Below are 15,760 nucleotides of genomic sequence, written 5' to 3'. Positions count from 1 at the left end.
CTTTTCTTGGTTATTATAGTGGTAGTGGTAGTCGTGGTCGTGGTAGTGGTAGTGATAGTGGTAGTGGTCATGGTAGTGGTGGTGGTGGTGGTGGTGGTGGTGGTGGTGGTGGTGGTGGTAATCGTAGTCGTGGTCGTCATCGTGGTAGTAGTCATAGTCATAGTCATAGTCATGGTAGTGGTAGTGGTCGTAGTCGTGGTAGTGGTAGTGGTAGTGGTAGTCGTGGTTGTGGTTGTGGTCATGGTCGTAGTCGTAGTCGTGGTTGTGGTCGTCAGAGTCATAGTCATAGTCATGGTTGTGGTCGTGGTCATGGTCGTGGTCGTGGTCGTGGTCGTGGTCATAGTCGTAATCATGGTCGTGGTCTTCGTCGTAGTCGTAGATGTGATCACTAAAGAAAATGAGAGAGGGGGAGGAAGAGAAAAAAGAAGAAGGAACGAGAGAGAGGGAATAAACATACAGCATAATAAAGAAAGAGAAAAAGAGAGAGAGATGGAAGGAGATGAGATAATGAATGAATAAAAAACAAAGAGAGAGTGGTGGTGAGGTCTGATGCAACACCATGAGACAGAAAACACTCCGACATATATACGTTAATTTGTGGATGGGTGGGTGGAGGCTTTACATACGTTAATTTTTGCTGAGTTACAAGAGAAGAAATCCCTTCTCAAACAATTTAAGAAAGAAAAAAAGAATGATAACAAAAACAAATTGTTTGTCATAACCTAGACAAAATGGAAAATGATGAAGGTCTTGTTGTTCAAGATCGCAAGCGTATCTTAATCAGCATGTCCGATGTCCTTGCTCTCAATGCAAGTTGGGAATTAGACGAAAACATCGATTGTCTATAGAACATGTACGACGCTTCGGTGAGTTTCAATCTGAGATCATTGATCAGGCGATCTTGGATTTTCAGCAAATGGTAAGAAAAGCTAATATCAATCATGCATTGTACTCCCAAGCTAATTGAATATCATATACAAAAAGATTGGGTGTGGCTAGCAAATTTTCTATCCAGGGAGGTGACGTCTCGTCCCAAGGAGGAGTGTACCCTTTGCGGCCAATTAGAAGAGTTCGTGGGCGTGCGATGGATGGAGTGACCTGAATCAATCCACCATTTGGAAGGTACTACTCAATCTATACCATCAATACTAGAGGAGATAGGCAGCCTTCCAGGCCTACCTACAATCTTGGAGCCTGAGATAGAGGCAATGATCGATGCATTGATTCCCATGGATGTCGAGGCTTCTGATCTGCTTAGAGAGGAAGCATCCATACCATTATATGATGGGTGCCAAGTATCTCACTTGAAGACACTGCTTGCACTCCTAAGTGTGCAAGCAAAATATGGGTGGAGGGATGTGAGTGTGACTGAGTTGTTCAGATACCTTGTACGTACGTTTCGTTGATTTCTTTTCGGCACTATCGTTAAAAGCATTTGTGCTTTTTCAAGGTGTTTTATGACTTTTTTCATGTTACTAAAATATCATATATTACCACCTGCAAATAACATGCCCGAGTCTCGTGATGATGCATGACATGTTTTACGAAAGCTCGGCATGGACTACAACAACATCCATGCATGTATCACTGGTTGCATATTGTTTCGAGGAAAATATGAGACTATGGAGACATTTCCAAAGTGTGGTGCTCACAAGTATCAACACGACTTGCAAGGGCAAACCATCCCTCAAAAAGTTCTTAGACACTTTTCGCGTATCCCCCGGATAAACCACATGTTTCGTACATCCAGCATGGTGAGCTTGACAACATGGCATGCGTAGAATAGGTCCATAGATGGAGTTCAACGAGTATCAGCGGATTCACACACATGGAGCCACATTGACTCTACCTTCCCAGGCTTTGCTCGAGAGACAATGAATCTTCGGCTCCGTCTTGCAATGGATGGCGTGAACCCATTCGGTCTGCGCTCAACTTCTTACAGTGTGTGGCCTATAGTCCTTGTCAACTACAATATCCCTTCATGGCTTTCTACGAAGAAAGGACATCTCATCCTTAGCTTACTCGTACTCGACCACTACAAAGTCAAAAATATGGATGTGTATCTTTGTCCATTAGTCGGTGAGCTTAAGATTTTGTGGGAGGAGGGGGTCACCATACAAGATATGAGCAAGCGCGACGGTCGATGATTTGCCGATATTCGAGCCATTCTCATGTGGACAATGCATGACTTTCTGGGATTCGGAGAGTGCTCAAGTAAATAGGCTTCTGTTCTCATTGGTAATATCTATATTTTATCTCGTCTTTGTATTCACTGGATAGAGGTGTTGGAACATGTCTGGTTACCTCAGGTTATCATGCATGTCCATTGTGCGGGCCACAGTTAGATTCCTGAAGGTCACGAACCATGAAGAAGATGGTATATCAAGGACACGCCGCTTTCTTGCCAGAGGGTCATGAACTCAGGGAAGGTTTTCTTGGACGATCTCCAACACGTATGAATGCCGCAAGCTGGTACGAGCTAAAAATGGTCCACGCGGAGTCACATCCAAATGCAATGCAATGGTTCTTAGTTTTCTATGAGTTGCCATATTGGACCCACTTACAGATTAACCACTTGTTGGATCCCATGCATATTTTCAAGAATGTGGGCAGCTTGCTATGGGACCACATCACAGGAAAGAGAGACACTATAGGGGCACAAATGGATTTGAATGAGGTAGGCAAGATGGACGTGCTTTGGCCGCAGTCGAGTGCTGATAGTCATGTGTAGCTACCTCGTGCTCCTTGGGTTTTGTCCACTAAACAAGAGCGCATTTGGAAGCAAATAATCAAGTCTATCGGCACTCCGACGGATATGATGCATTCTCTCAGGTCTGTATTTTCTAAAGACGGCCAATTATCAGGGCTAAAATCTCATGACTGGCATAAGATATGTCAGGTTTGTACTACGAATGGATTGTAATTGGCGTGCACATTTTGCTATTTGGAGTGTAGCCATTGTTCATAATGCTTTGTCATTTGTGGCAGTTTGTACTACCGATCGCGATCGCAGGATGCCTTACTCCAGAAATATGCGGGGCCATTTACAAGTTGTCCACTTTAGTGCAATGGATCTCACACAAGGAGATTAAGATGTCCTCTATTGAATCCGCAAGGCGAGGAGTAGTGGAGACGATCTGTCTCTTTGAGAAATACATGCCTACAAGTATGCTCACGATACAAATCCACCTTCTTGTGCATCTTATAGATGAAGTGGAGATTACTGGACCTTTCCATATGCGATGGATGTTCTTCTTGGAGCGCTTCATGAAAACCTTGAAAGGCTTTGTGCGACAATGAGCTCGGCCAGAAGGTAGCATGGCTGAAGGTTGGTTGGTGTCTGAGGCACTAGTGCATATTTCACAATGGCTACAACAAAATGCTATGGTCATTGAAGGACGATGATAGACTGACCAGAGATGTGGTGGTTGGAAATGAGGTAGAAAAAAGAATGGATGCTGCAATGGAGGAGAAGGTGAATCGCTTTTGTATGTTGCACCATGCCTCTATGGAGACGTGGCTTGCCAGGTACTAGCAAGCTAGGCAAGATCGAGAGGAAGCGCGATCTGAATTTTGATGTAGTATGCGCATCAACCGATTTGATATCCTGAGGGCATGGAGGAGATGTTGCAGTTCATGTCAACGCGATGGTTGCATGGAGCTTTGACCGTAGCATCTCGCGAAGGGGCAGAGGTATCAATTGAGGAGTGGAAATTCTCAAGGGGATGTAGTCCAAAGGTGATGATGTATTTAGAATTTGTGTTATCTATATTTTATATGCGACAACTAATTTGAGTGTTTCAATGTACAGTACAAAATATATAGTGCGCGTAGTCGCGTGGAGGGCATTTTCGCATGGAGCGTATTGACAAAATGCGCTCTACAATGGACTGTGATATCATGGCAAGGTTCGAGCAAGAGAGTCGATGACGAGCAATGGATCCAAACACAGTTATAGATGAAATGGAGTATTTTGGGAACTTGCAAAGTATTGTTATGGTAGATTATCATAGCTTCTCCATGATACTATTCAATGTGCAATGGTTTAAAGTGGTACTTGAAGGAGCTGGAGCAAGAGTTCGACGAGGTCCATCTGGATTTCTCGAAATAGATTCAAAAAAAAAATGGACGGATTTGCGTGACACCTTTGTGTTGCCGGCCCATTGTGAACAAGTGCATGAGCTCATTTGTTTGTTAATTGTATTACGACATGGTACATATCACAATAGTTTAATCTCTCTTGTATGTGTTTGTGAACAAGTAATCTTCTATCCAAACCCTCGACAACCTCGATGGTGGTATGTTATACCTTCAACTCCCCGAAGTGCGAGAGTATATGATCAAAGCGATGTTCTAAGCATAGATGAGGACAATATGCAAATAGAGGGGTCGATATTGCAAGGGGTGGAGGCCACTGAAAGCTTGGAGCCAGCATCGGCTAAGAATGATGGAAATACAGGAGTCCAAGAATTCTTTGAGAACGAGGTGGACTCATCACATATCTGGAGGACTTTGTAAGTTTTTCTTTTGTTTTGCTTGCTTATTTTTTTGCAATATCCTTTGTACTGACAATCATGTTTCTAACAGTTAGTATTTTGTTTTTTTTGCAGTACTCCATTACAAATCGCGATCCGACTGGCCTTGAGACTCGATATGCAGAGAGGCACAGTCTCACTGCATTGATCGACCAATTGTATAGACGTGGCGGCCTTGTAAGTCACTCATCTTTCTTGTCCGTAGTTACCATGTTTAATTAGAATGCATTATTGTATGGTGGAATGATGTGTAGTTGTTTTTTTTTTTTGCAGAGTCCGTTCGATGCTCCTTTGCGACGGGATGAGCTTTCGGATAGCGAGGATGTATAGCTCGCCCTTGGATCCCTGGAGCTCACATACCCTTCTTTTTTTGGTCGCCTGATCTGTGTAGACATTTTCTATGTAGTCCTTATATCTTGCCATTATTATACCAGTCGATTTCATTATGCGATCATGTATTTATTTCATGTATCATTGTTATGATTTAAGTACACTTTGTTTTTGTTTACATGAGCATTGTACACAGTGTAGAAACTATTTTGTATGGCCTAAATAAAGTACATAGTGCTTGCCACAAATTTTTTTTCCATATTACCGTCGCTATTAGCGTCGCAAAATTACATGCACGTGTCGTTATTGGCATCGTTATTAGTGTCACAGAGCATCATGATCAGCATCGTTATTTGCGTCGGTATCAGCGTCGCATCGACGCGACGCTGATAACGATTGTTTTATGGCATCGCCAATAATGAAGCTTTTTGCGATGTCGGGGGAAAATTTTGTTATTTACATTTTCGTCACTTTTAATGTCGGTATAAGGCCTATATCTTGTAGTGTTATCCAAAAAAATCTAATATTTTGAACCATGGATACTATCAATAATGCCCAAAGTGGCATTGGCTCTCTAAATCTAAAAGGAAGCCACACTTTAGATTTTTTTTACATGGTGTGCGCATTGCGGCACGACGTTGGGCTCATTACCTACAATGTTAGAGAGATGCTCTTTGAATATCTGCAAAATTGACCAGTCGCGTTAGTATGCTTGGTTCCATTAATATCAACAATTTCTGTGATGAGTTATTTCTTCCGTTTAAGCTTGAGTGCACCAAAGAAAAGTGAGGATGGTGCATCACCCAGCAGTTCCCATGTCCCCTTGAGCTGCACCTTTGCAACAGGTACTCTTGCTTCCTCGGATTCTCTTAGTGTCTGTTCCACAGCAAGGAGGGTAGACTGCATATAGCAATCCTCAAGGTTGTATTACAACACTCTTAAAAGTGCTTCTCTTGTCTCAATTGTGTGCCGGTCCATATTCCTTCTTTAGTGAGCTTTCTGTTTGCCAAAACTTTTAGCTACCTTAGTGACATATTGCAAGCACCTAGTCCACCTGTAGTTAGGTGTGATGCTTTCTGTATTTAGTTTAAAGAGAGGACCATTGGGGGTTCTGACTGAGAGAACTATCTTAAAAGTGATTAGGACCAGTAGGTGATTAGAAGCTATCTCTTGGGTTAGGATTCTTACCTTTGTACTACTGTGCCGAGCCACCATGCGTTAAGATTAGCATAGACTTTGTCAAGTCTGTTGGCTCTCCAAGTAGGGCCCACGTGTCTGTTATGCCAAGTGAAGGGCATCAGGTTCTCCTGCTGGAAGAGTGGATTTAGATCCCTCATATCATGATTGCGTTGTAGGGCTTCCCATGCTATTCTCTCTCCCACCAACATGGATCCAGAACCACATGATCAATCTGTTGGTGATAGTGTCATATTCCAGTCCCCTGCAAGTGGAGTTGGGGTGGATTCCAGCTTCCCCTTCATCCATTCCCATAGACACTGCCTTTTAATTGATATATTGGGGGCATATATAGACACTAAATTATCTCTTTACAAACTGATGGAAGCCCTAACTGCAACAGCGGTACCATCCCCCTTTTTCCATGCAAGCTAAGGTTGGATGTCATCTCTGATAGCTAAAATGGTCCCACCTTTGCCTCGGGCGAGAGTGTCAGTGTAGACGGTGGATAGAGATCTTGTCCACATCTTCTCCACTTAATTTGGTCTCTTGTAGAGCCATAACCAGAGGCTTGTGAGATTTAATAAGCTTCGTGCATCATTTCCATCTTGACTCGCTAGCTAGACCCCTTACATTCTGGGAGAGCAGGGTCACCTTAGTTGATTGCCTGTTCACAGTGAAGCTATTCATGGAAGTCAATTTCAATGTCATCAAAGCCCTCAATAGTTGCATATACAAGGTTTGCGAGTGATTTTCTTGAGAGACAATCTGCTCTGCTTGTTCTTGACTTTGGCTGTGGTCCATCCGTTCTTTGGCGGGGCGTTTTCCTTTCGTGTCTACGTGGAGTTGGTAGGATATTGCTCGCAAGCCCTATCCATGGCATTCCCTGCATTCTGTATACTCTGGGTGGGTTTAGGAGGAGGCTTGCTAGCTGCCCCTTCTTGTTTGTTCTTCTCCATCTTTGATTCCTTGACCTTAGATGGTTCAGCTTGGGTTTTGTCTTCTTGATCTGGCATTTGAGAGCCATTATTAGATGAAGTAGTGTTTTGCTGCTGCATTTTTTTGGGGCAATTTCAGGAAAATGCTCGTTCTCACAGCACTTATAACAGGCATTTGGAAAAGGAGAGAATTTGAGCTTGACCAGCACCTCAAAGCCTGACAGAACCATGATCTCGAGGTAGTCTGGAGGCTCATTTATTTGGTCCCATAGCACACAAGCCCGCCGTTCAGCTTTGAGTTTGCCAGAAAGGGTAGCAGGAGAGGGCACATAGAGGACTTTTCCTAGGCCTTGGGCAATTTTCTCAACCTTTTCGTCAAGCTAGATTGGGAGGTCAGTAAAGGAGACCCATACCGGGCATTCATGCATGAGAACCCCTTCAGGAGAAAATGAAGCACTCCACGAGATCGTATGCACCATGTTGCCTCTATGCCCCACAATAGAGACAAGGACCCAGTCATATTTAGCTCTGGTTCCCATCTAGACCAGGTAGAAGCCTTTCCCAATGAACCTGTATTTCTAAAGGGTGGCCTTTCCACCGTAGGTACTATCAAACCAGTGTGAGAACTTGTCCTCACTAGGAGGGCGTCCCATGAAATAGAGAAAAAGACCAGTAGAGAGCATGTCAGCATACCTTTGTTTAACCTTGTCAAAGGTGAAGGAAATCGAGGCTTTGTGTACTTTCTTGTTATTCTGAGCAATGGCAACTTGATCTACTCATGTCGCAACTATTTCTCAACTTCCACCATGTCTTGTCTCCATGTTTGAGGGCCTCTTTGTAATCCATGGGCAGGACCTGCTCTGTGCTCAGATCTTCATCCACATTCTCAGTTCTTTGCCTTTTGCCTAAGGTGATGCCTCCTGCATGCATGCAGGTAGGGGACAAATACCACGTGCAAATGTGACCCACAAAACGGGGCGAAGGAGCTCTCAGTTCTCTCTCTCCTGTCTCCAGCTCTCTCACGTACAACTGACATAAAATGGAGTTGCGTGGAGGACGGCTCGCACAGAAAGAGTGGGTGTAGCAGCAACGGTTGCCATGCTGCTAGCGGGAGGAGAAAGTGCAACATCATATTCGATACGGAAACTCTCTATACACTCGATGCTTCATCGAGCTAATCACATGGAGTACCGATGTAGCAACTGCCACACCATGCAGCTTGCCGGTAAGAGCTACGGAAGCTGGTGGAGAAAGACTATCTAGTGTCAGGCTCAACTACTAAACATGGGGCTCCTAGTGCCATTCACACATGGACCGTGCTTAGCTTGAAGGTATTAATTAGCACATTGTCGTCTACATTTATGAGAGAGAAGTAATGATGTTAATGTAGCCAATGCTCATGTGCATGGGCCCATGAGCATATGTGCAGACCCATATATGTGTGATGATGTTGATCGAGCTTTTCCAAGGTATATCTGCCATGTAGGAATGGTGTAAGGTTTGGAAGTTTTTTCAATTATAATGTTATATAGATATAGATGTAGATATATAGATTATATAGATAATGTTATGTAGATATATATATGTGCTATAGATGCTGGTCTAGAAGTATTCTTTAGCACTAGATGTCACCTTCAAAAAGTAAGGCATGGAAAAAAAATATTATGCACTTGAGGGTTCTTGTAAATTTCATTTCACAATTCCAATTTAAAAATGGTGTATTAGGGTAATTTCACAACACAGCACTTTCTCTAAAAGGTTTTATTGCAATGCAATATGCACACTATAGCTTGCCATGCTTCGTGTGTTGCATAGTTCTCCATTATAGCTTTGGTGGTGCCATGCCCAACTCTTACTAGACTTTGTGCAAATCTTGAAAGTTTAAGTGGACGTCTTGTGGCATGTGCTTTTTCCTCCTTGCAAAAAACGTGATTATCGTTACTTGTTGGACTCTCCAAAATCTAGTAAAGCATCTTATTGTAGCACCCTTTCTTGCTTCATGTGCTTCAAGCATTGGAACATACATGAAACAAACTATTGAAATGCACACTATTTGCATAAGGTTTAATTGATATAATACAGGGGGCTCCTTGTCTAGTGTGCTTCATGTGACATAATGCACACACACACACACACTCTCTCTCTCTCTCTCTCTCTCTCTCTCTCTCTCCTCAATCAATCAATCAATCAATCAATCAAGTGGCTATCCTAGTGATAAGCTACTCATTTCATTAACCCACTAGTTTGGGTTCAAACCTCCCTTATTTATACCTATGCTAAATGATCTTGTAGAATGTAGGAGTTGAATACAAGACCTTCTAGTTATCACACTTTCAACTTAACTAAGCTACATCCATTTGATCAATCTTGCTATGTGTGTGTGTGAATACATGCATACACAACGATGAATTTCCCCCCTTGCTGATCTACTCATTGCAATTCTTAAATATGCACTTTCAAAAAAGGTACACTTACATTCTTTTATGCATACCTATCTATCTCAAGTAAATTTGAAATCATAGCTCTTGATTTGGACACTTTCACTACAAGGATAAAAAGGAATAGCGATGGTACTTTTTGAGCAAATTAGCGGTGTCACTATTTGCATCACAAATAGCGATGGTACTCAGATGAAAAAACGTGGGTCGAAACCCGAGCACTTTATTTTGTGCGAACGAACGAAAGAGAGAGCGAAAGGGAGAGCGAAAGGGAGAGAGAACTCCATCGTGCATTTGAGAGGGAGAGGAAGAGAAAGAGAGAAAGAGGGGGAAGGAAAGCTTCTCGTTGCCGTCGCCACCGTTTGCGAAGAAGAGGAGGAAGTGTACGTCAGGCCTTTACGGTGAGTGCATTGTTCCCTCTTGCTTTGTTTTTTTTTCTCATTTTCTTTTACTTGTTTTTGTTAAAAATCATGTGTATTGAGAGAGAAAGAGAGGAAATGAGAGAGGGAGAGGAAATGAGACAGGGAGAGGAAGAGAGAAAAGGAAAGAAGGAACGAGAGAGAGAGGAAGAAAACATTAAACATAATAGGGAAAGAGAGAAAGAGAGGGAGAGGGAGGAAGGGAGGGAGGGAGGGAGGGAGAGAGGGAGGGAGAGGTTGTTATTATTGTTGTCATTATTTTATTTATTCTTTTCTTTTTTATTCTTTGTTGTTATTGTGTTAGTCGTAGTCATAGTAGTGGTAGTGGTAGTGGTAGTGGTAGTGGTAGCGGTAGTGGTAGTTGTTTAATTTCTTATTTTCTTGTTTGTTGTTGATGTGGTAGTCGTAGTAGTAGCAGTGGTAGTGGTAGTGATAGTAGTAGTTGTTGTTTTATAATTTCTTCTTTTCTCGTTTGTTGTTGTTGTGGTAGTCGTAGTCGTGGTCATGGTGGTCATAGTCGTGGTTGTAGTAGAAGTACTAGTAGTAGTAATAGTAGTTTTCTTGTTTGTTGTAGTAGTAGTAGTAGTAGTATTTTTTTCTCTTATTTATTTTTGTTTAGTTTTCTTGTTTATAGTAGTAGTAGTAGTAGTAGTAGTAGTAGTAGTAGTAGTAGTATTTTCTTCTTTTCTTGTTTTTTGTTATTGTTGTAGTAGTAGTTGTTGTTTTTGTTGTTTTTTTAAATTCTTTTCTTGTTTATTATAATGGTAGTGGTTTGTTGTTGTGGAAGTCATAGTTGTAGTTGTCGTAGTCGTGGTTGTAGTAGTAGTAGTAGTAGTTGCAGTAGTAGTACTTTTCTTGTTTGTTGTTGTTGTTGTTGTTTTTTTTTCTTTTCTTGTTTATTGTTGTTTAGTTTTCTTGTTTGTTTTAGTAGTAGTAGTACTTTTTTCTTCTTTTCTTGTTTGTTGTTGTTGTTATTGTAGTTGTAGTTGTAGTTGTAGTTGTAGTTGTTTTTTCTTCTTTTCTTGTTTATTGTAGTGGTAGTGGTAGTTGTAGTGGTATAGTGATAGTAGTAGAGAGAGAGAGAGATGTTTTGTTAAAGGAAATGAGAGAGGGAGAGCAAGAGAAAAAGAAAGAAGGAACGAGAGAGAGGGAATAAATATACAACATAATAAAGAAAGAGAAAAAGAGAGAGAGATAGAAGGAGAGAAGAGAATGAATGGATAAAAAACAAAGAGAGAGTGGTGGCCAAGTCCAGTGAGGTCCGGTGCAATACCACGAGACGGGAAACACTTCGACATATGTTAATTTGTGGGTGGGTGGAGACTTTATATACGTTCATTTTGTTGAGTTACAAGAGAAGAAATCCCTTCTCAAACAATTTAAGAAAGAAAAAAAGAATGATAACAAAAACAAATTGTTTGTCGTAACATAGACCAAATGGAAAATGATAAAGGTCATGATGCTCAAGATCGGGAGGCATAACTTAATCAGCGTGTCCCATGTCCTTGCTCTCAATGTAAGCTGGCAATTAGACGAAAACGTCGATTGTCTGAGAACACGTATAACACTTTGGCGAGTTTCAATCTGAGATAATTGATCAAGCGATCTCAGATTTTGAGCAAATGGTAAGAAAAGTGTATATCAATTATGCATTGTATTCGCAAGCTAATTGAATACCATATACAAAAACATTGGGTGTGGTTGGCAAATTTTTTATCCAGGGAGGTGACATCTCGTCCCAAGGAGGAGTGCACCCTTTGCGGCCAGTTAGAAGAGTTTGTGGGCATGCGATGGATGGAGTGCCTGAGCCAATCCACCACTTGGAAGGTACTACCCAATCTACACCGTCAATACTAGAGGAGACAGGTAGCCTTCCAGACTTACCTACAATTTCTGAAATGGAGGCAATGATCGATGCATTGATGCCCATGTATGTCAAGACTTCTGATCCGCTTAGAGAGGAAGCATCCATACCATCATATGATGGGTGCTGAGTATCTCGCCTGAAGACATATGGGTGGAGTGATGCGAGTGTGACCGAGTTGTTCAGATACCTTGTACATATGCTTCATTGATTTCTTTTCAAAACTATCATAAAAAACATTTGTGCTTTTTCAAGGTATTTTATGATTTTTTTTCAGGTTACTAAAGTATCATATATTACCACTTACAAATACCATGCCTGAGCCTCGTGATGATGCACGACATGTTTTACGAAAGCTTGGCATGGACTACAATAGCATCCATGCATGTATAAATGATTGCATACTATTTCAAGGAGAATAGAAGACTATGGAGATATTTCCAAAGTGTGGTGCTCATAGGTATCGAGAGGACTTACAAGGACACACCATCCCTCAAAAAGTTCTTAGTTACTTTTCACTTATCTCCCACATAAATCACATGTTTCGTACATCCGGCATGGCAAGCTTGACAATGTGGCATACACAGAATAGGTCCACAGATGGAGTTCAACGAATATCAATGGATTCATGCGCATGGAGCCACATTGACTCTACCTTCCCAGGCTTTTCTTGAGAGCCAAGGAATCTTGGACTCAGTCTTGCTATGGATGGCGTGAACCCATTCGGTCTGCGCTAAACTTCTTACAGTGTGTGACCTATAGTCCTTGTCAACTACAATATCCCTTCATGGCTTTCTACGAAGAAAGGACATCTCATCCTTAGCTTACTCATACTCGGCCGCTACAAAGTCAAAAATATGGATGTGTATCTTTGTCCATTAGTCAATGAGCTTAAGATTTTGTGGGAGGAGGGAGTCACCATGCAAGATATGAGTAAGCACGATGGTTGACGGTCTGCCAATATTCGAGCCATTCTCATGTGGACAATGCATGACTTTTCGGAATTTGGAGAGTGCTCAGGTAAATAGGCTTCCATTCTCGTTGGTAATATCTATATTTTATCTCGTTCAAGTTTGTATTCACTGGATAGAGGTGTTGGAACAGGTCTGGTTACCTTAGGTTATCATGCATGTCCATTGTGCGGGCCACAGTTAGACTCCCGAAGGTCACGAACCATGAAGAAGATGGTATATCAAGGACATGCTGCTTTCTTACCAGAGGGTCATGAACTCAGGGAAGGTTTTCTTGGATGACCTCTAGCATGTATGAATGCCCAAAGCTAGTACGAGCTGAAAATGGTCCACATGGAGTCATATCCAAACGGAATGTGATGGTTCTCATTTTTCTACGAGTTTCCATATTGGACCCACTTACAGATCAACCACTTGTTGGATCCCATGCATTTTCAAGAACGTGGGCAACTTGCTATGGGACCACATCACAGGAAAGAGAGACACTATAGGGGCATGAATGGATTTGAAGGAGGTAGGCAAGATGGAGGTGCTTTGGCCACAGTTGAGTGCTGATGGTTGCTTGCAGCTACCTCGCACTCCTTGGGTTTTTTCCACCAAAGAAGAGTGTAGTGTGAAGTAAATAGTCAAGTCTATCCACACTCCGATGGGTATGGTGCATTCTCTCAGGTCTGTGTTTTTTAAAGACGACCAATTATCAAGGCTAAAATCCCATGATTGGCATAAGATATGTCAGGTTTGTACTACGAATGAATTGTAAGTGACCTGCATATTTTGCTATTTGGAGTGTAGTCGTTGTTCATAATGCTTCCTCGTTTGTGGCAGTTTGTACTACCGATCATGATGGAGGATGCCTTACTCCAGAAATACGCGGGGCAATTTACAGGTTGTCGACTTTAGTGCAATGGATCTCACATAAGGAGATTAAGATATCCTCTATTGAATCCGCAAGCGGAGAGTAGTGGAGATGGTCTGTCTCTTTGAGAAATACTTGCCTACTAGCATGCTCACAATACAAATCCACCTTCTTGTGTGTCTTGTAGATGAAGTGGAGATTGCTGGACCTGTCCATATGTGATCGATGTTCTTCTTAGAGCACTTCATGAAAACCCTGAAAGGCTTTGTGTGACAATGAGCTCGGCTAGAAGGTAGCATAGTGGAAGGTTGGTTAGTGTCTAAGGCATTAGTGTATATTTCACAATGGCTATCAACGGTGGATTCAGACAATAGTGTGCTATGCTCGTTGAAGGAGAATGATAGATTGACCGAAGATGTGGTTGTTGAAAATGGGGTAGAAAAAGGAATGGATGCTGGAATGGAGAGGAAAGTGAACCGCTTTTGTATGTTGCACCATGCCTCTAGGGAGACGTGGTGCGCTAGGTACCAGCAAGCTAGGAAAGATTGAGAGAAAGTGCGATCTGAATTTTGATGTAGTATGTGCCATCGACCAATTTGATATCTCGAGGGCATGGAGGAGATACCGCAGTTCATGTCAACGCGATGGTTGCATGGAGCTTTGACCGCAGCGTCTCGCGAAGGGGCGGAGGTCTCAACCGAGGAGTGGGAATTCTCGAGGGGATGTAGTCCAAAGGTGATGACGTGTTTAGGGTTTCATATCTATATTTTATATGCGACAACTAATTGAGTGTTTCAATGTACATTGCAAAATATATAGTGCGACATGGTTGCACGGACGACATTTTCGCATGAAGCATATTGACAAAATGTGCTTCACAACAAATTGTGGTATCATGATAGCAAGGTTCAAGCAAGAGAGCCGACGACGAGCAACAGATCCAAACACGGTTATAGATGAGATGGAGTATTTTGGAAACTTGCAAAGTATTGTCAAGGTGGATTATCATAGCTTCTCCATGATCCTATTCGATATGCAGTGGTTCAAAGTGGTACTTGAAGGAGCTAGAGCAATAGTTCGACGAGGTCCATCTGGATTTCTTGAAATAGATTCTAGAAAAAAATGGATGGATTTGGGCGACACGTTTGTGTTGCCGGTCCATTGTGAATAGGTGCATGAACTCATTTGTTTTTTTAATTGTATTACAACATGGTACATGTCACAATAGTTAAATCTATCTTGTACGTGATTGTGAACAATCCAAACCCCGGACAACCTCGATGGTAGTATGTTATACCTTCAGCTCCCCGAAGTGCGAGAGTATATGATCAAAGCAATGTTTAGAGCATAGATGAGGACAGTATGCAAATAAAGGGGTCAATATTGCAAGGGGTGGAGGCCACTAAAATCTTGGAGCATGTAGAGGAGCCAACATCGAGTAACAATGATGGAAATACAGGAGTTGAAGAAATCTTTGAGAATAGGTGGACTCATCCTTTTGTGGTGATATGTCTATTGATCTTCCAGTGTATGCGGAGTTGTGTCAGGAGATTGACATGGGACCATAGGGTACTTCATACTTGGAGCATCCACCTACTCAATTCGTTTTGACGAATCGCTTATAAGGGTTCATAAGATATGCATTTTAAGTAAGATCATTTTTTTAAGATTTATATTACCATGCTTTATATGATTTATATTGATTATGCTAACATCAAGTTTTGTCTATGCAGGTGACCTTTGTGGATATTTAGATCATCACGATGAGTCTAGGGATTAGCGACGAGGAGCTATAGGAGATCTTTACGCATATGTCTCCAGATCAGATGGCGAGATTCAGAGATATGGTGGACCATGAGCGGACACCATCATGCCGCTCTATTAGATCTACTTTGGTGTGCTCTGATGCTTCAGTTTCCAGCAAACGAGGTCGATGCTCTAGACTTGGGCCAGATGGGGGGAGTGGTTTAGAGGGATGTTGTAGAGATCTGGATGTAGTGAGCCCTTAGTCAGCTTGGGATACATGTGCTACCTCTCCTTCTTATAGTGGTTCGAGAAAGCATGGCTCAAATGGTTGTTGTGGAGGTACCAACGCAGTGTCTCCATCTCGTCATTCTGTTGGAGTTGCATCACCCATAGGATTTGTCACACCTGTGGGGATGTCTACTCCAGTCACTCCATATTTTGCTCAGTCGTCCGTAGGTGGCACCCCTATGGGTGCTGCTCTGAGAGA

At 42.2% G+C, this 15,760-nt stretch overlaps 1 protein-coding gene across 2 annotated transcripts; it reads left to right on the top strand.

Moving 5' to 3' along the window:
* Positions 1–202: 202 nt before the first annotated feature.
* Positions 203–4,982, top strand: LOC148040311 (uncharacterized). Of its 2 annotated transcripts, XM_087666482.1 has the most exons (4): positions 203–3,738; positions 3,812–4,514; positions 4,611–4,712; positions 4,809–4,982. In XM_087666482.1, exons 2-3 carry the CDS (start codon positions 3,937–3,939, stop codon positions 4,681–4,683), a joined length of 651 nt encoding a protein of 216 aa, XP_087522608.1. In that variant the 5' UTR covers positions 203–3,738; positions 3,812–3,936; the 3' UTR covers positions 4,684–4,712; positions 4,809–4,982. The 2 variants fall into 2 exon arrangements, with proteins under 2 accessions (XP_087522608.1, XP_087522602.1); XM_087666476.1 differs by having other exon boundaries at positions 203–4,514.
* The last annotated feature ends 10,778 nt before the right edge of the window (positions 4,983–15,760 follow it).

This window comes from Lygodium microphyllum, chromosome 2, assembly GCF_053477565.2.
Source record: "Lygodium microphyllum isolate KBCC chromosome 2, Lygodium_microphyllum_v1.1.10, whole genome shotgun sequence".
NCBI classification, from domain to species: domain Eukaryota; kingdom Viridiplantae; phylum Streptophyta; class Polypodiopsida; order Schizaeales; family Lygodiaceae; genus Lygodium; species Lygodium microphyllum.
The sequence above is the reverse complement of the archived record's forward strand: the minus strand, read 5'-3'. Positions and strand labels throughout refer to the sequence as shown.